The following is a 24,440-nucleotide window of genomic DNA, read 5'->3' on the forward strand; positions in this document are numbered from 1 at the left end:
GGATTGAAAATAGGAAAGGGAATTTCCTGGTGGCCCAGTGCTTAAGACTGTGCTCCCACGGCAGGGACCAGGTTCAGTCCCTGGTCAGGAGACTAAGGTCCCACAAGCCATACCATACGGCCAAAAAAAGGGAAAACGGTTGGGAAAAGAAGATGCTGCAAAGTTCCAAAAACCAGTACTTGAGTTTGTGGCATACAAGCAACTAGTTACATAGTATTTACATTGTGTTCCTCAAGGCTGTATATTGTCACCCTGCTTATTTAACTTCTATGCGGAGTACATCATGAGAAACGCTGGACTGGAAGAAACACAAGCTGGAATCAAGATTGCCGGGAGAAATCTCAATAACCTCAGATACGCAGATGACACCACCCTTACGGCAGAAAGTGAAGAGGAACTCAAAAGCCTCTTGATGAAAGTGAAACTGGAGAGTGAAAAAGTTGGCTTAAAGCTCAACATTCAGAAAATGAAGATCATGGCATCTGGTCCCACCACCTCATGGGAAATAGATGGGGAAACAGTGGAAACAGTGTCAGACTTTATTTTTGGGGGCTCCAAAATCACTGCAGATGGTGACTGCAGCCATGAAATTAAAAGACGCTTACTCCTTGGAAGGAAAGTTATGACCAACCTAGATAGCATATTCAAAAGCAGAGGCATTACTTTGCCAACAAAGGTTCATCTAGTCAAGGCTATGGTTTTTCCTGTGGTCATGTATGGATGTGAGAGTTGGACTGTGAAGAAGGCTGAGCGTCAAAGAATTGATGCTTTTGAACTGTGGTGTTGGAGAAGACTCTTGAGAGTCCCTTGGACTGCAAGGAGATCCAACCAGTCCATTCTGAAGGAGATCAGCCCTGAGATTTCTTTGGAAGGAATGATGCTAAAGCTGAAACTCCAGTACTCTGGCCACCTCATGCGAAGAGTTGACTCATTGGAAAAGACTCTGATGCTGGGAGGGATTGGGGGCAGGAGGAGAAGGGGACGACAGAGGATGAGATGGCATCACTGACTTGATGGACATGAGTTTGAGTGAACTCCGGGAGTTGGTGAGGGACAGGGAGGCCTGGCATGCTGCGATTCATGGGGTCGCAAAGAGTTGGACACGACTGAGCGACTGATCTGATCTGAAGCATTATAAATAGTAGAGATGATTTGAAGTGTATGACAGGATGTGCATAGGTTATATTAAAATATTATTGCAGCAATCTGTGTAAGGGATTTGAGCATGCTTGGATTTTAATACACATGATGCCCACAGATAAGGATGACTGCTTCCCTGTGAAGTCAGTGTTAACTGGGAAAGCCTGTGTTCTTCAGTGTTTCCTTAACAGAAATTATAGTCAGAGAAATTTAAACAGCACGGAAGCAGACATAATTCAATTTCATTTAAAATTTTTTTTGTGTTCCTAAAATTGCAAATTGCAGACATTTGAAATTAAGAGTTTTTATTGGCATTTTCAATATTGACTAAAGTTCTCTGAAATAACTTTACATGAAACAGATTCAACACACTGTAACTATTTAAAAACCATGAGTTTCCCTTAAAGATCACTTAAACATACAAGGCAAGATCAGAGTAAAGCTGATACAGTATTCAAAATTTTCTGACCGGCTTTCAGAATGCAAGTTTAAACTGTAGTGGTTTCTTTGTTAAACTCAATCAAAGCTGACTCTCATGGGACACATTACCTCCTGGAGTGGGGCCTGGACACTCCTCAGTGGTGAGCTGCAGCGTCTGTGCCGGTAACAGTCAAGCTCTCCCACGAATGGCACGCAGGCCGCCTGGCTTTTGCCCCAGAAGCAGTCTGGGCCTGAACTAAACAGACTGGCCTGAGCACTGTGACTGCTCCCGGCTCGAGGGCACTCTAGGTCTTAGTGGGGCTTGTGCTGTCTCCTGCTGCTTTCTCTGCCTTCAGTATCTGGATACTGAGAAAGATCTAGGGTCAAAACTCGGCTGAACATGCAGTCGTCGTGCTGAAACGGAGAAAAGACAGTTAAAAGTCAGTTCCAGTAGAGAGTAAGTGCTATTAATGTAAAGAGCCATTAGTGAGTCTGGATTTGCATTTTAAAGGAACCTCTTTATAACCATCCGAGAAGCTGTTACTTCTGCATTTCCATCAGCTTTATGTTTTGTTTTTGGTAAGGGTACCATAGTTTGGGTGAACTCCGGGAGCTGGTGATGGACAGGGAGGCCTGGTGTGCTGTGATTCATGGGGTCGCAGAGTCGGACACGACTGAGCGACTGAACTGAACGGAACTGAAGGGTACCAGAATGTGCCACCCAAAAATATGCCTCTTTTGCATGTGGATTGTTTTGAGCCAGAGGCTACTGAGAACCAGCAGATACAGGAGAAGCTCTAAAAGCTGAGCACAAGTTTCCCTTCTGTAAAGGAAATTGACATCTATGTGCAAGGGGACATCCTTTCCACTCTGAACTCTTCCTCAGTGGAGAAGGCGCTCGAATCAGCAGAGCAAATCCGACTGGACAGCCCTTGTTTACTGTGCTTTCTCGGGTCCCTGTCCCGTTGCTTGCCTTCCCTTCCCAGAAGCCCCAAGCCCCTTCTGCTTATTTCAGCCTAGAGTGGGCTACAAGTCCAAGTTCTCGCCCGCTCTGAGTTACTCACTGCTAGGTGTGCCCACTTGTATGCACAATACACATTAGTGACCTGTCTGGTGTGACTGACAGGGCCCAGCTGAGACCTGGGCTCAGCCCTGAATAGTTCGCCGCTCCTCTACACTGGCAGTGAGAACTTCCAGTTCTCTTCCAGTGACCCCCTGATATTAATTAGGCACAGGAAGGGAAATCTATTTTTAAACTTTTTTGTTTTTTCAGTTTTTAAAAAATTTAATTTTTATTGCAGTACCGTTGCTTTAATTTTTATCTTAAAGGAAAACTCAGGAAGTAAAACCTCATTGTCCAAGAACTGAATGATCTAAATGAGTTGCTCTGCTCCATTAGCTCAGCTAAGTACTTTCAACGGCTTAAGAAACTGAATTACAAAAATTACTATACAACTTGGAACTCTGTCAAATTCTTTGTTTTTTCTTTTAGTAGCTTTGGAAGATAAATGGCTCCTTGTTAGCTCTACAACAGTGCATTTGTTGTTGCTAAAACATTCAAACATTATAGAAATATGGAGGAGGGTATCGACAGTTTACCCTGTGTAAGTTAATGTGCACTACTGTTTTAAAAACAAAATTATACTCACTGTTGTGCAGTTTTCTATTTGCTTTTTCACTTAAAATATAACTTAAATTTCTGTGTACTGCCACAGAAAAATATCTAAGTAGTTACTATTAAGTCTCATTTGACTAAAAAATATTTAGGCCTATATTAATAAAAGTGCAGAAATCAAACAGTGTCTATACTAGGAACTTGTGGTGTCAGGACACACTATAAGGTGACTTTATCTGTTTTTACTTATCTTTACCTCTGGATAGATGCCTATCAGTGCATCAGCTTTGGAATAGAACTCCTCTTTCAGGGAAATGATTATCATCTGAAACTGTTCCTGAGTCTGCTCTTTAATATAACTTGACACCTGGGAGGAAGCAGAAAGCACGTTTCATCAGTAAGCGAGGCCTCCTCTCTGGGGGCTTTGAGGACGGATTCTGCAGCTCTGAATCTGCCCATTTTAGGTGACAAGGCACTTACTTACTTCTCTTTCTGTAAACTCAATAAATCCACTACAGAAATGGAAATAGTTCAGACTGTAAAATAAGAGGTTAGTAAAAAATATATATAAGGCTCATTAAATCTACGATTGAAAACTTGGAAGAATATTTTTAAGAATAAAACTCTAACTTAAGATACCATGATGTGAATAGGCAATCAATCTTGACAATAAGGTAAAACTACCACTCCGATATTTCTAGGGTAAAGGGTGGTATTTAAACTTCCAACTTCCTATATTGCCATCAAAGCCTCGAGATGAGAAAAATATGGCAATTATATATACATAATCCATAATCAACTCATTTGGTTAGAGGGGAACTCAAAGACTTAATTCTAAGGAATGAGAATAAGAACAAGATAGACTGCATAGAAATGGGTCTTGGTGGACAGACTCTACTCAGAACTTGGAAAATTATGAAGAACAATTGGGACTCAAATTACAGTTTAACAAGTTACTTGCCAACACCCTGGATTTCTCTGCAAGTTTACAGTATGTCTTCTCCTGACTGCACCCAAGAAGTGAAGGACATATTTTGGAAGCAGGAATGGCAGCTTCAGTTGAGGAATGAGTCAGCAGTTGAGGTGAATGATGAGAGGGAGAAAATGCTTCAGGCTAAGAGGCTGAATTCATGGAAGGACCTCCCCCATTAGAGGCAATGGTAGCCACTGTGAGACAGGTCTTTAAAAAGTCTTGGGGTGTTGACAGAATGGAAGAGGAGACAGGATACAAAAATGTAAGGCATGCATTTTGCTAGGAGTCACGTGTGATAGAGGCTGGGTACCCTGATCACAAGCGGGACTGGAAGCTGCTTCACAGTTGCTCATATTGCATCATGCTCATACTCAATTCAGCAGTGGGGTGCCAGGAACGTAATCTCAAAGGGAAACTGGAAATTAAGAGGCTTTTAGTACTTAGGATAGTACATCTTACAATAGAAAATAGTAAGTAAGACCTAGTTCTTGAAGATTCCACTAATACAAACATCTAAATTTTGCTAGAAGATATGGATACCTTGGGCTTCCCTGGTGACTTAGCAGTAAAAAATCTGCCTGCTAATGCAGGAGATGTGGGTTTGATCCCTGGTTCGGGAAGATCCTAGAGAAGGAAATGGCAATCTAATTCCAGTATTTTTGTTTGGAAAATCCCAAGAACAGAGGAGCCTGGTAGGCTACAGTCCATGAAGTCACAAAAGAGTCAGACACAACCGACTGACTGAACAACAACGGAATACACTTCAGTTCCCCTTCAGAGAAGGCGAGTGTCCGAAGTCCAGTGATAGAGCCACCCCCTTCCCCTCACACACAGGATATGGGATACAAAGTGCTAAAAAATTCCCCCAAACAAGTCAGGCCTTGGAGTCCAATTAGCTGACGCAGATTGGCTGGCATTCCAGAGAGATGAATCAAGACTCTCTTTTTATTCCTGTGTTTCCTTTTCCCAGTCACCCCGACATCTCTCACAGGTCACAGAACGTGGCTCTGGCCTGTTCTCTACAAGCTTCAGGGGACTCTGGATCTAGTTCCTAACTTTTGTGGGGGTGGCATCAATGTGCTATTCTTATGTATGCCGTGACATGTTCAAACAGCAAGGCCCTATAGAGAGCTGGGTTAGGTGAATACAGCCTGGGAAATGCTGGAAGATGACACTGTTCCCAGCAGAAGTTACCCCGGGCTGCAGCTCCTAGAAAGCCCCTGCGTCTCCCAGGATCACACAAGAGGCTCAACAGAGAGAGATCAAGGGAGGTCAACTGCACAGACTCAGGGTGGTGCCCAAGACTCAATACACCTCTCAGGGTTGGACTCAGTAACCAAGTTTGTAAGACTAAAGTATAACCCAGAATGCCAACTTAACAAATTACTAGAGACCTTCTCTGTCAGCATGACCAGAGCTGCTGCTGCTGCTGCTCTTAAGTCGCTTCAGTCGTGTCCGACTCTGTGCGACCCCATGGATGGCAGCCCACCAGGCTCCTCTGTCCCTGGGATTCTCCAGGCAAGAACACTGGAGTGGGTTGCCATTTCCTTCTCCAATGCATGCATGCATGCTAAGTCGCTTCAGTCGTGTCCAACTCTGTGCGACCCTATGGACAGCAGCTTGCCAGGCTCCTCCGTCCACAGGATTCTCTAGGCAAGAATACTGGAGTGGGTTGCCATTTCCTTCTCCAATGACCAGAGCAGCCTCCTTATAAACAGCTATAAATGCAAAGTCCAGTCATTTCCGGAAGGCTGATGAACCTAGAATCAAAACCAGAAGTTTAATTCGTCTCCTTCCAGAAATGGATGGCTCTGGCAATAGGACCACGGCCCAGGGTCTCTGCAGGATGGGGCCGCCAGCGTTTGCCTCCATCCTGTGGTCACCTTCCAGTCAAGTCCGAAATTTAGTCAAGATGGCTGAGACGTCTGAGAGTCTGTCACAGGCGGCTCTGTCCCTCTATGTACTGATCTTTAAGGCTGATTTTCAGTTATGTCCTTCGTTCCCTCATGGTCTCAAATACTGAAAACAGGATTAGGATTATGTGCAAATGCACTGATTGGAGACATTTTAATAAATGAAGGGGACCAAAATTTTGAACTTTAATTCCTTTGGGATTTTATTTAGGTATGTTATTTTGGACTTTATTAGACAACTAATTTGGTCCTATTTGCCATGTGGTCTACTTTTAAGGACCCTCTAGGTCCCAATACCCAGATTTGGGGAAGAGCAAGTCACTCCGCAGCAGTGCTGTGGATCCAGCACAGTGATCCTGAGTCCCCCAAACCCTGAGTGAAAACTACTACCCTGGATCATCTTGTTTTTAGATTTTTAACTTAGATTTTGCCTTTATACAGCAACTATCAAACTATGTTTGCTCAGGGTAAATTGCCTTCTGACTGCATCCTGATCCTTGAACTGTAAACACTGCACTGGAAGTTAAATCAGAAAGGAACTTACTTTGCCAATGTTAGTATTGTCCAGGGCTGCATCTACTTCATCTAAAACAAAGAATGGAGCAGGCCGAAAACTAGAAAAAAATTACAATCAAGTCAGTTACAACTTTGTTTTACAAGACTTGGAGGACAGGACTAAGAATATTCAGAATAAATAAAACATGTCCTTTCGTCTGCCTTTGTCTAGGTCACCAATGGCCTCTGTCAATAAATACAGTGCTCAATTCCCAGTCCACATCCCTTCAAAGGAAGGTGGATGGAACCAGGGCAGTCCTCCCCGACTTCCTCTGACGTCAAGGACACCATGATCAACTCCCCGCCCCACCCATTGCTCCAGGCCCCAATCTCTTCTGTCAGCTCCTCCACAATCTCTTAACTTCTTGACACTGTGGTGTCTTTGGGGCTCAGTGATCAGAGCCTTCTTCTATCTAACTAGCTTCTTTGATGATGTCATCTGCTCTCAAGGTTTTGAGTATCATTCATAGATGGAATGCTCTCACACTTCTACTGACAGTTCTGACTTCTCAAACCCTTGCCTCACTGGTCCAGTGGCTTACTCAGCTCCACGTGGGTATCTGCTCAAACTCAAGCAAAATCAAACTTTTCACCTACCCTCAAACCCACCCCCGTCCTGTGCTCCTCTCCAGTTCAGTTAATGGCAGCTCTTATCCCTCTAGTTGATTAGGCTCCCTCCTACCCCACGTCGTATCTGCTCCCACACTGGTCTGAACCGCCACCATCTTCCGCCCTGATTGCTACCACAGCTCCCTAACCTGCGCCTGCTGCTGCTGCAGACAGTCTGTTCTCTACAGGCACCAGGCTTACTCTGGCCTCAGCACTTTGCTCTGCACTCATGTCTAGAATATTCTTCCCTTAGAACGCTCCTCTAGAACACTCCACCCATGTGACTTGATCCCTTAATTTCTTCAAATCTTTGCTCAAATATTACCCTTTCAAAAAGTCCTCCCCAGAAGACTTTAATATTGCAAACCCTTCCCTGTTACTACTGCCATTGCCTCGTCTCTACAGCATCTGTCATTTTCTAATAGTCTCTATATTAGAGAATTAGTTTCCTAATACACCTTATTTATCATCTGTCTTCCCCAGCTAAAATTAAGTCTCTTTGAGGCAGGGTCTTTGTTTTCTTCACTGCGGTCTCTCCTATGCCCATTAACACCACTCGACACAGTAGATATTTAACAAATATCTGTTGAATAAATGGATGGGGTGACACCCAGGAAGAGTCGTGTTCTGCTCAGATTCACTCCTGTTACAGTCCCTGCCTCCTCCATTTCTCAAAGTCTTCCTGCATTAGTGGCATCTTCTTTTGCTTTCCTATCATCACCAATTCTTTTTCCTTCTTGGGACCAGTAACAAACAGCTGTAAAACTTGGGTTGATCTTTCTGATCATGAAAACAGAGAGGCTCTATTATCCATACCATAGTTCTTCATCTAGTGCTTTGGATGTTGAAAAGTTAATTGCTTTACTTTTAGCTAACATCTTTCCTGTGATTTATTTTACAAACACAAGTGTCACCATCATCAGTGGAAATGAGGAGGTTAAACTTTTTTCCAGAAGAAATACTTTGCTTAACATCCCTTACTAAATAGCACATCTCTGAATGTGGACTAGGAAAATAACATAAAAGTTAGCTGTTTTTATTTTGTTTGGATTTGTTGTTGGAATTGTTTTTTGGCAATCTTAAATTCAAATCTGGCCATTTGCTACCCCCTTTTCTCCTTTCTTTTCGATTAAGCTGGACATTAGTAGCTTTTGATAATAACAAATTGAATAAAAATCTGTCAAAGACTGAATTCTCTCTTAAATTTGCTGTCTAAATTATTACAGGCCCATAGCATAACCTGAATTGTCTGGCTGAAAAAAATAGCTTTGTATGACGTACGCTGCATAAAGACAAGTAATAAGTAGATCTTCTGTAGGAAGGGCCATTTGGCCTCTGCCCTGATGCACAGAGGGCTCACTGTGACCATACCTGTGCACAGCGAACAGGAGTGCCAGGGCTGCCACGCACTTCTCTCCCCCGGACAAGTTATCCATCGGCATGAACCGTTTGCCTGGGGCCACACAGTTATAGCTAATTCCCTCCAAGTAAGGCTCTTCTGGGTTCTCTGGGCTAAGAAATGCCTGAAACACATGTTATTTATTTAGCAATATCAAAAAAGCTATTGGTAAAGTTCAATTTGGAACTGCAAAATACTACTGGTTTTTATTTTTCTCCGTTTGATGGAAAAATATACCAATACTTGTAAATAATGTATTCAGCTCTACTTATAATCAGAGATAACAAAGTTTGCTGGATAGGGAATACAGGGAAAACACTCTAACACATAAAAGGTAAGATCTCCCCATCAGTCTGCTGTTCACAGTTCAGAAGCATATGCTGCAGTCAAACTACAACAGTCTTCATGCAGCTCCTCCGCTGCTCCTGTCACCAGCTCTTCACCGAATGCCTGTTACGGGCCAAGCTCCACAGGCACAGAGGTGAATCCTGCCCTCAAGGAGCTAACAGGTTTCCTCTAGTCTTACTTTATAAAAAATAAGTTAATTTTTGGATTAAAGATCTAAGACCAGAAACTATAAAACTCCTAGAGGAAAACATAGGCAAAACACTCTCTGACATAAATCACAGCAGGATCCTCTATGACCCACCTCCCAGAGTAGTGGAAATAAAAGCAAAAATAAACAAATGGGACCTAATTAAACTTAAAAGCTTTTGCACAATGAAGGAAACTATAAGCAAGGTGAAAAGACAGCCTTCAGAATGGGAGAAAAGAATAGCAAACGAAGCAACTCACAAAGAATTAATCTCAAAAATATATAAACAGCTCATGCAGCTCAATACCAGAAAAATAAACAACCCAATCAAAAAATGGGCCAAAGAACTAAACAGACATTTCTCCAAAGAAGACATACAGATGGCTAACAAACACATGAAAAGATGCTCAACATCACTCATTATCAGAGAAATGCAAATCAAAACCACAATGAGGTACCATCTCATGCTGGTCAGAATGGCTGTTATCAAAAAGTCTACAAACAATAAATGCTGGAGAGGGTGTAGGGAAAAGGGAACCCTCTTACACTGTTGGTGGGAATGCAAACTAGTACAGCCACTATGGAGAACAGTGTGGAGATTCCTTAAAAAACTGGAAAGAGAACTGCCATACGACCCAGCAATCCCACTGCTGGGCATACGCACCAAGGAAACCAGAATTGAAAGAGACACATGTGCTCTAATGTTTATCACAGCACTGTGTACAATAGCCAAGACATGGAAGCAACCTAGATGTCCATCACCAGCCAAATGGATAAGAAAGCTGTGGTACATATACACAATGGAAAATTATTACTCAGCTATTAAAAAGAACACATGAATCAATTCTAATGAGGTGGATGAAACGGGAGCCTATTATACAGAGTGAAGTAAGCCAGAAAGAAAAACACCAATAGAGTATGAAAGAGAAAGTGAAGTCGCTCAGTCATGTTGGATTCTCTGTGACCCCATGGACTGTAGCCCACCAGGCTCCTCCATCCATGGGATTTTTCAGGCAAGAGTACTGGAGTGGGTTGCCATTTCCGTTTCCAGAGTATCTTCCCAACCCAGGGATCGAACTGAGGTCTCCTGCATTGTAAGCAAGACGCTTCACCATCTGAGGCACCAGGGAAGTCACGAATGTATATGAAATTTAGAAAGATGGCATCGATGACCCTATATGTGAGACAGCAAAAGAGGCACAGATGTAAAGAATAGACTTTTGGACTCTGTGGGAGAAGGCGAGGGTGGGATGATCTTAGAGAATAGCATTAAAACATGTATATTATCATATGTGAAATAGATCACCAGTCCAAGTTCGAGGCATGAAACAGGGCACTCAAAGCCGGTGCACTGGGACAACCCTGAGGGATGGGATGGGGAGGGAGGTGGAAGGGGCGTTCAGGATGGGGACACATGTACACCCGTGGCTGATTCATGTCAATGTATGGCAAAAACCACTGCAATATTGTAAAGTAATTAGCCTCCAATTAAAATTAAATTAATTAATTAAAAACACCACCACCACCATCACCAAGTTATTCTTGGTTGAAATTCTAAGTATGTGATTCAAGATTACTTCAGTCATAAAAGAATACCGAGAGAAAGAGGGAAACTCACATATATATGACCTGGTCTACATCTTTTGTCCATGTCCAACTGCACAGTATTTGCTGTGCATACTGATCACGGAATGGAAAGACCAATACGACAAGGGGCGCGTCTAGACTTGAACCCTGCCTCTAGTTCCTTCCCTCTCCACAGACCCCACATCAACCTTTTTCCCCTACATTACCCTAACTCTACTGCAGAGACCACTGACAGCTCTACAAAGTCAAATTAGTACAGATCACAGAATTCCAGAACTGAAAGAGAACTTGGAAACCAGATGATCTAACCCACTCATTGTGCAGATAAAGAAGCAGGACCAGAGATTTTGACTTGCCAGGCTGACTAGACCTAGAACACAGGTCACTGTGATAACCAATTTTCATGAGCTGACTTTACCCAGTTAAGTGGGTTACTCAAGAGAGAGTGATGGTGATTTATCACCATTAAAGAAAACAATATCAAGTAACATAAGTTCCTACTCATATTTGAGGGTGAGAAATACATACTTGGGCACTGTTGTTTCTGCAGAGCTTCTTGTAGATTTGATCAATTGAGATTGAGATGTGCTCAAAACACTGGTTGAAAAGATCGTATCTCCTTTTTTTCACCTGTTCAAACTCTTGCCTACATATTCTGGCTTCCTTTCTGCTGGCCTCAAAAGCTGAGAGAGAATCAATGTTCTTTATTTTGAAGATCACCAAGGGCTGTTCTTATTTTAACTTTAAAGCATAAAACATTTTTTAAGCTAGATTTTGAGTTTGGCCATCTTGAATTAAATCTACCTTCAAAACATCTCAGCTACTATTAAGTCCAAGAAAATGACTATTAAAATTGATGAGCTCCTTTTCTGGGTAGGGCTGATTTTTAAATAATAACAACAAATTCCAACAGAGTTATCTAATATGCCTCTTGTGCTGCTATGAAATAAGACACTGTTCAAAAATAACCAATACACCTGTTTTTAAATTAAAGCAAAACTCTTTTCAAAAAGGAAGAAGTTAATAATTCAGCATTAAAAGTACATTACTATAAGATAACAGAGAAAAAAATATATATATATATAATCAAAACAAAGGTACAGTTTAGGGGGGATTATTGGTAAATGTTATAGAAATCAAAACCCCTAATACCAACGAATATGATCTTGCTATCAACTAAAGTTTAATTTCACCGTCTATGGACTCCTGAAACTTGTCTCTGACAGTCTTCAGGTTCTCCACGGCTCTTAGGTTTGGGGCTGCTGTCTTCAACAGGATATCTTCTTGGGATGCTACTTGTTGTAGGAGGAGTCTAAGCTGGGCCTCAATTTCTTTATCAGATTGTAGAGCCTATTATTGGCAAAGAACAGCAATGATTAGCATGCCACTTAGACCCAAACTGCTGCAGTAAGTAGGCACCGGGCCCTTCAGGGTATGGCCCCTATTTCTCTCGCTCTGCATCCAGCCCTGCCAGCCCTGGCAGCCCTCTCTGAGCCTGCAGTGCAGTTTGGGGCACTACTGTGGCTTCCTGGGTTGGCTGTGCCTTTTCATAGCTCAGGCGTCATGGGTGCTGCCCTCTTGGAACACGCTTCACCTTCGTATTTCTTAATCTGGCTAAAAAAGTAAACAATTCATGTTATTGCTTCTTTTAAAAATTTTTTTTAAATTGGAAGATAATTGCTTTATAATACTGTGTTGGTTTCTGCCATAAATCAACATGAGTCAGCCACAAGTATTCATGTCCCCTCTCTCTTGAACCCTCCCTCCCATCTCTCTCCCCATCCTACCCCTCTAGGTTGTCACAGAGCACAGTGTCACAAAAGCAAATTCTCACTGGCTACCTATTTTACATATGGTAATATGTATGTTTCCATGCTACTCTCTCAAGTCATCCCACCTTCTCCTTTCCCCACTGTGTCCACAAGTCTTTTCTCTATGTCTTCATCTCCACTGCTGCCCTACAAATAGATTCATCAGTACCATGTTTATAGATTTCATATGTAGGAATTAATATAAATATTTGTCTTTTTCTTCAACTTATTTCACTCTGTATAACAGGCTCTAGCTTCATCCAACTCATTAGGACTGACTCAAATGTGTTCTTTTTAATAGCAGAGTAATACTCCATTGTATATATGTACCACAATTTCTGTATCCATTCATCTGTCAATGGACATACACTCGTTCATTAAAAAATACTGATCATCTACTATGTATGAGGATTCAGTGATGAAAACTACTCTGTCCTTGCCCTTAAAGAGCTGACAGGGAAGGCAGACACGCAAACTGGCGTTGACAACAGTGTGAAGCCCTCCACCAGGTGAGCGTGAGTACTATGGGCAGAAGAGATCCAGCCCGTCTGGTTGTTGTTCAGTCACTAAGTCATGTCCAACTCTCCGCGACCCCGTGAACTGCAGCATGCCAGGCTTCCCTGTCTTTCACTATTTCCTAAAGTTTGCTCAAACTCATGTCCATTGAGTCCAGGATGCCATCCAACCATCTCCTCCTCTGCTGCCCCCTTTTCCTCCTGCCCTTAATCTTTCCCAGCATCAGGGTCTTTTCTAATGAGTCAACTCTTGGCATCTGCTGCCAAACTATTGGAGTTTTAGTATCAATTCTTCCAGCGAATATTCTGGGTTGATTTCCTTTAGATTGATTGGTTTGATCTCCTTGCAGTCCAAAGGACTATTCAAGAGCGTTCTTCAGCAACACAATTTGAAAGCATCAATTCTTCGGTGTTCAGCCTTTTTTATGGTCCAACTTGCAAATCCATACATCACTACTGGAAAAACCATAGCTTTGACTATACAAACCTTTGTTGGCAAAGTGTTGTCTCTGTTTTTTAATATTCTAAGTTTTTTATAGCTTTTTTTTTCAAGGAGCAAGTGTCTTTTAATTTCATGGCTTCAGTCACCATTCACAGTGATTTTGGAGCCCAAGAAAAGAAAATCTGTCACTGTTCCACTTTTCCACCTTTTATTTGCCATGAAGTGATGGGTCCAGATGCCATGATCTTTGTTTTCTGAAAGTTGAGTTTTATGCCTGCTTTTTCACTCTCCTCTTTAACCTTCATCAAGAGGCTCTTGAGTTTGTCTTCACTTTCTGCCATAAGAGTGGTATCATCTGCATATCTGAGCTTAATATTTCTCCTAGCAATCTTTATTTCAGCTTGTGATTCACCAGCCTGGCATTTCACATGATGTACTCTGCATAGAAGTTAAATAAGCAGAGTAGCAATATAGAGCCTTGATGTACTCCTTTCCCAATTTCGAACCAGTCCATTGTTCCATGACTGGTTCTACCTGTTGCTTCTTGTCCTGCATACAGGTTTCTCAGGAGAAAAGTAAGGTGGTCTGGTATTTCCATCTCTTTAAGATTGTTTCACAGTTTGTTGTGATCCACACAGTCAAAGGCTTTATCATACTCAATGAATCAGAAGTAGGTGTTTTTCTGGAATTCCTTTGCCTTTCCTATGATCTAATCAGTCAGTCAGTTCAGTTGCTCAGTCATGTCCGACTCTTTGCAACCCCACGGACAGCAGCACGCCAGGCCTCCCTGTCTATCGCCAACTCCTGGAGTTTACTCACACTCATGCCCATTGAGTTGGTGATGCCATCCAACCATCTCATCCTCTGTCTTCCCCTTCTCCTCCCGGCTTCAATCCTTCCCAGCATCAGGGTCTTTTCCAATGACTCAGTTTTTCACATCAGGTGGCCAAAGTACTGGAGTTTCAGCTTTAGCATCAGTCCTTCCAATGAATATTCAGGACTGATTTCCTTTAGGATGGACTGGTTCGATCTCCTTGCAGTCCAAGGGACTCTCAAGAGTCTTCTCCAACACCACACTTCAAAAGCATCAACTCTTCAATGCTCAGCTTTCTTTATAGTTCAACTCTCACATCCATACATGACTACTGGAAAAATGACAGCCTTGACTAGATGGACCTTTGTTGGCAAAGTAATGTCTCTGCTTCTTAATATGCTGTCTAGGTTGGTCATAACTTTTCTTCCAAGGAGTAAGCATCTTTTAATTTCATGGCTGCAATCACCATCTGCAGTGATTTTGGAGCCCCCCAAAATAAAGTCTCTCACTGTTTCCACTGTTTCCCCATCTATTTGTCATGAAGTGATGGGACCAGATGCCATCTTAGTTTTCTGTTGAGTTTTAAGCCAACTTTTTCACTCTCCTCTCTCACTTTCGTCAAGAGGCTCTTTAGTTCTTCTGCTTTCTGCCATAAGGGTGATGTCATCTGCATATCTGAGGTTATTGATATTTCTCCCGGCAATCGTGACTCCAGCTTGTGCTTCATCCAGCCAGCATTTCAGATTATGTACTCTGCACAGAAGTTAAATAAGCAGGGTGACAATATACAGCCTTGACGTACTCCTTCCCCTATTTGGAACCAGTCTGCTGTTCCATGTCCAGTTCTAACTGTTGCTTTCTGACCTGCATACAGATTTCTCAAAAGGTAGGTCAGGTGGTCTGGTATTTCCATCTCTTTAAGAATTTTCTACAGTTTATTGTGATCCACACAGTCAAAGGCTTTGGCATAGTCAATAAAGCAGAAATAGATGTTTTTCTGGAACTCCCTTGCTTTTTTCATTATCCAGCAGATGTTGGCAATTTGATCTCTGGTTCCTCTGCCTTTTCTAAATTCAGCTTGAACATCTGGAAGTTCACAGTTCACATACTGTTGAAGCCTGGCTTGGAGAATTTTGAGCATTACTTTGCTAGCGTGTGAGATGAGTACAATTGTGTGGTAGTTTGAGCATTCTTTGGCATTGCCTTTCTTTGGGATTGGAATAAAAACTGACCTCCTCAAGTCCTGTGGCCACTGCTGAGTTTTCCAAATTTTCTGGCATATTGAATGCAGCACTCTCACAGCATCATCTTTTACGATTTGAAATAGCTCAACTGGAATGCCATCACTTCCACCGGCTTTGTTCATAGTGATGCTTCCTAAGGCCCATTGACTTCACATTCCAGGGTGTCTGGCTCTAGGTGAGTGATCACACCATCGTGATTATCTGGGTCGTGAAGATCTTCTTTGTATAGTTGTTCTGTGTATTCTTGCCACCTCTTCTTAATATCTTCCCGTGCTTCTGAAGCCTAGCTTGAAGGATTTTGAGTGTTACTTTGCTAGCAGGTGAAATGAGCACAATTGTATGGTAGTTTGTACATTCTTTGGCATTGCCTTCCCCTGGCATTGGAATGAAATCTGACCTTTTCCAATCCTGTGACCATTGCTGAGCTTTCCAAATTTGCTAACATATTGAGTGCAGCACTTTAACAACATCATCTTTTAGGATTTTTAATAGCTCAGTTGGAGGTAACATTTAAACTAGAACCTAAACCATGAGCAGAACTAACTTGAGTGACGAGAGAAGGGAAAAGTGCGGCAGGCATTACCTTCCAGGAAAACTTTCTTGACCCTGTAGAGGGTTATTTAACATCTGATAAAGGTGTGTTTTAATTCATTGGAGGAAAGAATTTTTTAGAAGATGCCGAGTAAATTGATTAATTTATGTACCTTCTAAGAAAGATTCTTACCTCATACTATATATAAAAATAAATTTCAGATAAATTAACTAAGAAAAGAAAAAATCATTAACAGGAAGAGAATATTTATAAATAGTAATGTTGTAGGGAAGGACTTATTAAATATGAAAGCACTAAATAGACTATAAAATAGATAAGAGGTTATTTTCTGATTTCCCAAAGCGCCACAATTAACAATAAAAGAACTCAATAAATCTAACAAAATATATTAATATTAAAAATATGAAATAAAAAGACGTGGTAGTTATTGCTACTTGACATCCATTCTCCATTTCTTCCTTTCTAACAAAGCCCAAGTTGGCCATGTCTCCCTCATAGGGCCCATGAATCCTGCTTGGCCTAAGCTAAGTCCATCCCACTCCAACAGTGACTGGCCAGGAGTGAACATGTGACCCGATTCAGGACACTGTGATGAGAGGACAACTGCTGGACCTCTGTGGAAAAGCTTTTCTTCAACCTTAAGAACAGCACCACTACAATAGGTGCTCTCTCTTCTCTGAGGGTTGTGGTTGTGTTGGCTGGAAGGCAAGAAAGGCCAGAGTCATTTTGTCCTCATAAAAGCAGCAGCTTCAGGACAAAATCAAAACACAAAGCAACATATGGCTACAGGGGTAACAGAAACAGAGTCAGAGCTATTAAATTAAACAGACCATGAAACTCGATTTCTGGTCTGTGCTCTGCTGCTATGAAGAGCTTGTCACTTCCTGACGTACTGCACTGAGACGCAGACAGGGTGATTCAGGATCCTGAAGTGTGTTGGCTACTTTTGTGTGTTTCAGGACTTTTCTCAATGACTTTTTTTATTCATTGTGAATCTTCAAGAAGAGGGAACAGCCTTTCAAAATACTGGCAGAAACTTTTCTTCTTCAACAAGATCTTTCATGGTATTGGTATTCTACAGACTACAGAGGGAGAAATGCTGATATAAACACTTTAAATATTTTAAGCATTTTATATGTAACCTGTTTATACTATTTCTTTAAAAACTATTAGGAAATCTACTTACCCCCCAAACTATGCTCTGTCATCTAAAAATTATTCTGTAGGATTTACATATTCAGTATTCCCATAAGTTAGTCATAAACAACAGAAATCTTTCAGTTACCTTCAAATCCTCTCTTAGAGAGCTGTAGTCCACCTCAATAGCTGCTTCTTTTTCATATATATCAGTTGTTGCCTGGGTACCTTCTGCTTCAGTTCCCAACTGAAAAACACACAAAGCCCTTTCCTTGTTATCTGAAAATGGGGCTCTCTACTCATGTGTCTGTCCCAAGTCCTCCAGTTGATGGCCGAGAAGATAAAACAGCCTTATGCAGGCCTCCAAGGCCTCGGCTTCCCCTTTAACTTCACTCTGTGTTAGTCTCCCTGCTCCAACCAACCTGGGCTCCTTGAACAGACCGTGTACACATCACTTAGGGCTGGCGAAATGCCCTCTGCCTGGACACCCTTCCTCTACACGTCTGTATCTCTTCATCTTCTACCTCGTCTACTAGCCAGCTGCCTTCTCTCAGGACATCCAAGGCCTCTGCCTCAAGTTCTTTTTATTTCCCTCCCTGCTTTGTATCTTCTTTAGCCTATATCACTACCAAACACATGAATATTTTACTGTCTGCCACTTTTTCCCCCAGAAGAATGCGAAGGAAGGGATTTGGGGTAGTTACACTCATTGCTGTAGTCTCAGTGCCTACTGCAATGCTGGAAACATGTATTTCAGTTTCAATATATGTCACTCTGAACGAAGAAAGAGGAGGAAAGAAGGAACAAATAAAGAAGCACTTTTTCAGCTGCAGGCCAGCTTTTGGTGTAATGCTGACACCAAAAGCAAGACCTACAAATTAAGCGAAAACCCTTTCTCACTCTTTTACAGATGTTCTCACCTGAAACAAACCAATAAAACTACCTTTGGAAGTAAGTCCACATGTTATATATTTACACTAAAACGGTTCACACAGAAGGGGAATTTGAACACAAAGGGTAACACTGAACCCCTGAATCTCACAACTACTATTTATGATTCAACATTGTACTTTGTATTAAGTTTCTATGTGAGTCACCTAATGCCTTGCTATTTGAAGTGTGATCTGTGGGCCGGCGAGAGCAGGCCTCACCTGGGAAACAAGGTCCCCAGGGGCTTCACGTGCACGTGAAGGGTTTGGGAACCAGTGATCTGGTACAGTCTTTCCCACAATATAAGAATTTCCTATGAGAATTCTGGCAGATGTAGGTAACTCATCCCATGTCTGAACACGTCCCATGGAAGGGAAATCTCAGTTCTACCTTACAATAGTTGTGAGACGATTCCTACAACTGCGTAAGACAATTAATTCTATGTGGTGATCCTTGTCCAGCCTTCTGGAAAGAGACAATGTATACCCAATGCCTTTTCTGTTTTGGACTTTAGATGACCTTGTACAGCACCCTCATTACATGGCTGCTGTCCATGAGGCTGCAAAAGAGTCGGACATGACTTAGCAACTAAACACCAACAATTAGATGTGCTTGTAAAACTTCAATCAGGGACTCACCACTAGAGGCCTTCCCTCCTTCTAGCAGGAAGTGCTCCCTAGTAGAAGAAATCTGACTCTGTGTCCTCCACCCCCAACCCCAGTGTCCCCCTGAGGATTAGAAAGAACAAGTATGTTCTGTCCTCTGTGGCAGACCTTCTTCTGCTGGAGGGGAATAACCATATTCCCCAAGAATTCTCTTCCCAGCATGACACAGTCTGGGCCTTTTCACTATCGTGGACACTTTACTCTCAGAAAACATCATGCTTTAGAAAGTAAATGCAATATTCCAATGTGGTTTGACCAGCACAAAGTAGATCAGACCTATCATTTTCTAGATAACGATTCAGTATTAATCCAGCTTAAGGTATTAATACCTGCTTTGAAATAACCACTATGAATATGAAAGTCATTCACCCTAATAAACAAGTAAATAATTTCACATTCATGGTGGGCACATATGTTGGAGAATACTTCTGAAAGTTCACTAACTGAAAAAACAATAGGACCAAAGCAGCAGCAGGAATACTTGACCAGCAGCATTTACTTAGATGTCAGTCATTAAAGCTGCTGCTGCTTCCACACTATTCAATGACAAACCTCTTCTAAAATTACAGCCTTTTAAATAGACTTTCCATTTCTCTCTATATTATTGTGAGTACTGCTTTTCTGCTTCCATCCACTTCTTCTGTTACAGACCCTCCCTTCCCTCTTTCTGCACCCTTAAGAGTGGACACATGATCCAGAATGAACCAGTCAGAGTTCTTCCTCAGGATTTTTCTAACTGAGGGCAGGAGAGAGGTGTCTTCCCGCTCTGGTCAAAGCTAGTGGTTACAGCTGCAGCCATGTGAGGAAAGCTGATCTGAACAAATAAAGCCAATACATATTAAGTTCTCCACAGTGTTCAAATTCCTGGACCATGTCACAGGGGAGGCAGCCTCCACTTCAGTCCTATCCCCTGACCTCCCATTCCCCCTTTAAAGCCATCTGAGTGGGGCTCATGACATTTGTGGCCAGTAAAGTGGCTTCTCCTTTCCTTCCATCTGGGATGTACTCTCTGCTAAAACAGAGAAAAAAGACTCTTTTTTAGGTTTAGTTGTGCAGCTTACAGTATATTGGTTCTCTGACCAGAGATCCAACTGGGGGCCCTGGCAGTGAGACTGCCAGGGAATCTCTCCCCTTCCCCAGCAAAAGACTTTTGAGTATAATATAACACCAGAATTATGCTATGAGAAGTAGTCAAAATCAGCAAGAGAAAAACTGTTTCACAGCTGCTTCATACTGAAGAAACCAAAGGACTGAACGCCTCTTCTGGAGTAGAAACTGGAGGGAAATGCATGGATTTCTGACTGGTGACAAAGCAGAAAGGGGAGGAGGGAGGTGGAAAGGGGACTACAGGGAAGAGATCACTAAAGATTTAAAAGATAATTTGAAAGGTAAAAGAACTATGTTCACCATCCTCTGCCTTAGCTAATAGTAAGATACTCTTCTTGAACTATGTCGTCATATCTTTCCTCACATGAGCAGCAGAACAAAGGGTATATAAGTGTCCCACCGACCTCAAGAGTACTGTGTAGTATGTATGTGATGAGAAAGCAAAGGAAGCTAACAGAAAAATGTCCACCATGGGGAGACTTCAGTCTCCCCTTTTGACTCCCTGGGTATCTATTATCACCTTCCCCACACTCTCATCGCCTGGACAGACTCAGTGAGTCATGTTTCTACTGAAAAGGACCTCAAGTTGTTGGTGAAGATGCAGAACGAGATCCCTCCACACACCACTGACGGTGTTCCCAGAGTACAGCACTGCTCATGGGGTCAGGCATGTGCCCCTGCCCGCAACGAACTGTGGCTACCCCATCTCTCCAGAATGCCCCTGAACTCCCATGGCTTTAGTTCTGATTCCTCTTGGGTGTCTATATACAGGTAAGAAACTGGTCCTATGGAGCTAAAAGGATACGGATTAGCAAGAGAAATAAGAGAGCTATACAAAGTGCCCAGTCTTCTGGAATGAGGATCATTTTGCCCTTTTCCCTTCCCAGACGAGATGTTTTTTCTGCTAATAAAGCTTTAGAATAAGACTAAGAGTCTGCATGGCTACAACTTCACTAAGCAAACAAAGGCCTACATAAAGTTCCATACAACTGCACATATTTTAAAATCACTTGCTAGAGTACCTCCACTTCAATGATGTCATCCAGCGACCCCAACAAAAGAACTATTTCAATGTCTTGAACTTTGCAGTCAAGCAACATGTTATGCTTCTCTAACCGATTCTGTTCCAGAGAACTCTGAAGGATCACAACTTCTTTTTGCCATTTTCCCACTTCCCTGCAAATACACAGATATGAAAAAGTGATTATATTTTACTAATTACATAAAGTTCCATCAGGAAGAAAAACATGTTTATAAATTTACATGAAAAAACTTTTTTCTTTCAAGTGCTGTTAAGTTGCAGAGTTAGTCCATGAATGCTTGTAATTTAAACTTTAACACTCCTGACAAAGGCCACGAATATAATTATTTAATCCAAGGGAACATTTCCAATAATATACTTTACTCAGGCTAACAACAATACAGTGCTCTTCCAGTTACCTTATTTTTAAATCTGTACAATTTTTCAAGGTGTATCTCTCTCAATGTAAGTTCTACATTTTAGAACCTCAAACCAAGAGAAAGTGTCTGTTAGCAAGATAAATGTCTTACCAATTAAGTCATTACACACCTAATAGTCTAAACTTTATTACTACCATCACCACCACTAATGTAAGGCCTTCTATCTTAATGAGGGCTTAGGAGTCTTACCAGCTGAAACAAAAGGGGGGACTTTAAAGAGGACCCGGAAGACTAAAAATAAAAGAAAATAAATTAAGAATTATATGGTTTTCAAGAATCTGATGATAGAGATGTGGTTCTATTTAAATTAAGTATGAGCCAAAAAAATCATGCATAAACAAACTAAATTCCACTCAAAAATCTTAGACAAAGAATTTTCTGGCAGCATTTTGAAACACTAAGACTTTGAACATTGTGAAATATTCAAGAGTTTGAGCAAAAACAGAACTCACTGCACCTGTTCACTTATGGTTGTGTCAATCACACAGGAGAGCAGATGTCATTGGTTCAACAGGCCAGTGGACTCAAAGTGCTACTGATCATCATCACAGCAAATACACGCTCATTGAATGTCAGGTACTGTTCTAAGAACCATATGAACTCATTTAATCCTTACAACTGTTCTATGACATAGGCACTATTACCATCCCCACTTTACTAATAAGAAAATGAAGGCACCATATATAAGCAGCAGAGCTAGGGCCTGGAACCATGTAGTATGGCTCCAGATAAGACACCTCACTCGCTATGCTGTCATACAGACTAGCAGGGCCTTCCTAACAGGAAGGGACCGGTGTCAAGGAGATTTATGGTAAGGAAGCTGAACCTCCAATACTCTGGCCACCTGATGCGAAGAACTGACTCATTGGAAAAGACCTTGATGCTGTGAAAGACCAGAGGTGGGAGGAGAAGGGGATGACAGAGGATGAGATGGTTGGATGGCATCACCGACTCAGTGGACATGGGTTTGAGTAAGCTCCAGGAGTTGGTGATGGACGACACGGAGGCCTGGCATGCTGCAGTTCATGAGGCTGCAAAGAGTCAGACATGACTGAGCGACTAAACTGAACTGAACACTTTGTATAGGTTTCTCTTTACTCATTTAAAAGTACTATACACTCTAAACAACTAACCACCTCTCTTGGTTTTTCCCCTAAGTTGCAATGCTTGACAGATGCAATAGGAGACCAAAAGCCACATAAAGGTACATATTCAAATAATAAAACTTCTATAATAAATTTCAAATTGATGGTAAACATTTTTTAAACTCTTGATAAACTTTTAATCACCTATCAATGGCCAAAAACTTCTTTCGTTCCTCTTCAATTTGAGCTTGGACTTTCTCAACGTTGGTATTCTGAGTGACAAATTCATCCTTAAGTTGCTGCTGTTTTTCCATGAGTTCATCCACAATTTTCAGACAATTTTCTTCAACCTGTATGGAGATGATTCACATTACAGGCTTACCATCTTTTATATTAATAAGGCCAACAGGTCATTTTATTATTAATACAACCATCCCAGTCATTCCAAGACAAACCCTGTCCTGCATGCTGCCAGAGCCTCCACTGTAGAATGTGACCCACTCCTGTTTACACTACCAGGTAATCACTACCTACCTTTCTCTTTCACTTTGGATTCATTTCCCAGCTTGCTGTCATCTGACTTCTGTTTCCACTGTCCAGTGAAAACATTCTTCCTACCAGACTTTACCTTCTTGGCTTTAACTTTAGCCTTTTCACTTTAACTTTGCTCACTTCCTTTCTCCTCACACACTGGGGATCGTGGCCGTCTTCACAACCAAGGCAACCACTCCTTCCAGAACTCCATCCTTGCTCCACCGCTCTTCGCTGCCTACTCTCTGAATTTACATAATGGATTCAACCTACTCCAATAAACCAGCCTAGACTTCTCCTGTTATCCATGTACTCACTAACTATCTGTCGGAAATTGCTGTTTAGATGTCACAAAGGGAAGTCATGCTCCACAGGTCCAGAATTTTCTCTCCTTAATCTCTCCTCCTATCCACCAATCACCCAAGTGAGAATTCAGAACCATCCTCTCAACATCTAGAAAGTCATGAAGCTGTGCGGATTTTACATCAAGTATTTCTCAAATCGGTACCCCTTCCCCACCTTCTATCACTATTAGAGCTTTTCAGGAACTCAACACTTACTCATCAAAGAAAGTCATCATTTCAATGACACTTTGGTCACGCATCATTCATTACCTTCTTTAGGTGATCAGTGTCTTCTCTACCTTTCTCGATGGTTTCTTTTAATGTGTTAATCTTATTCAGTTTCTTCTTCAGATGATTACGACTATATTCAAGTTGAATATTAAGCCGAGTTTTTTGTTTCTCAAATTCTAATCTAGTATAATACAAGTGGTAAACAAAGTCCTTTAATTTTTTTTCCTTTTTATTTTTTAAATTTTATTTTATTTTTAAACTTTACAATATTGTATTAGTTTTGCCAAATATCAAAATGAATCCGCCACAGGTATACATGTGTTCCCCATCCTGAACCCTCCTCCCTCCTCCCTCCCCATACCATCCCTCTGGGTCATCCTTTAATTTTTAAAAAATTTTTTTTGTTTTTATTATGGAAAACTTCAAACACAAATATAAAAAAAAGACTACAATGGATTCCCATACAGCTATTACCCAACTCTAATTAAGTAATTCATGGTCCATCTTTTTTTACCTATAATCCCACTTATTACTCCTTCCCATCACTATTTAAAGCAAATTTCAGACATCATGTAATTTCATCAATAAATATTTTAATGTTTCTCTGAAAGTGAAGTGACTTTTAATACATAACCATAAGCTTCTATAGGTAGAAATGATAACATCCTTAATATCAAAGTGCTATCTTTGCCAAATTTCCTGATTCTCATTAGTTTAAAAAAAATGGTTTGTTTGAATCAGGATTCATATACTGCATATGAATGCATTTCTTAAATCCTTTACAATCTATAGTTTCCTTATCTTTTTCTTTAAGTTACAATTCA

General features: G+C 41.4%; 1 protein-coding gene across 3 annotated transcripts in view; it reads right to left on the reverse strand.

Annotated features, from left to right (window-relative positions):
- Positions 1–1,428: 1,428 nt before the first annotated feature.
- The window catches only part of SMC1B (structural maintenance of chromosomes 1B), an 82,205-nt gene continuing 59,193 nt past the window's right edge, over positions 1,429–24,440 (reverse strand). For 2 of the 3 annotated variants that reach the window (XM_086403246.1, XM_086403244.1), the window contains 10 exons: positions 23,656–23,797; positions 22,715–22,860; positions 20,987–21,140; positions 17,411–17,509; positions 11,940–12,096; positions 11,275–11,429; positions 8,597–8,748; positions 6,606–6,675; positions 3,432–3,542; positions 1,429–1,974 (listed from right to left, as the gene is read on the reverse strand). In XM_086403246.1, coding sequence (XP_086259372.1) covers positions 1,873–1,974; positions 3,432–3,542; positions 6,606–6,675; positions 8,597–8,748; positions 11,275–11,429; positions 11,940–12,096; positions 17,411–17,509; positions 20,987–21,140; positions 22,715–22,860; positions 23,656–23,797 — 1,288 coding nt within the window. In that variant the 3' untranslated portion in view covers positions 1,429–1,872. The remainder of the gene's footprint in view (positions 1,975–3,431; positions 3,543–6,605; positions 6,676–8,596; positions 8,749–11,274; positions 11,430–11,939; positions 12,097–17,410; positions 17,510–20,986; positions 21,141–22,714; positions 22,861–23,655; positions 23,798–24,440) is intronic. The other variant, XM_086403245.1, reaches the window with a different exon arrangement.

This window comes from Bos grunniens, chromosome 5 (genome assembly GCF_055505025.1).
Source record: "Bos grunniens cultivar Pamir isolate PY7600 chromosome 5, Bosgru_T2T1.0, whole genome shotgun sequence".
Lineage (NCBI taxonomy): Eukaryota > Metazoa > Chordata > Mammalia > Artiodactyla > Bovidae > Bos > Bos grunniens.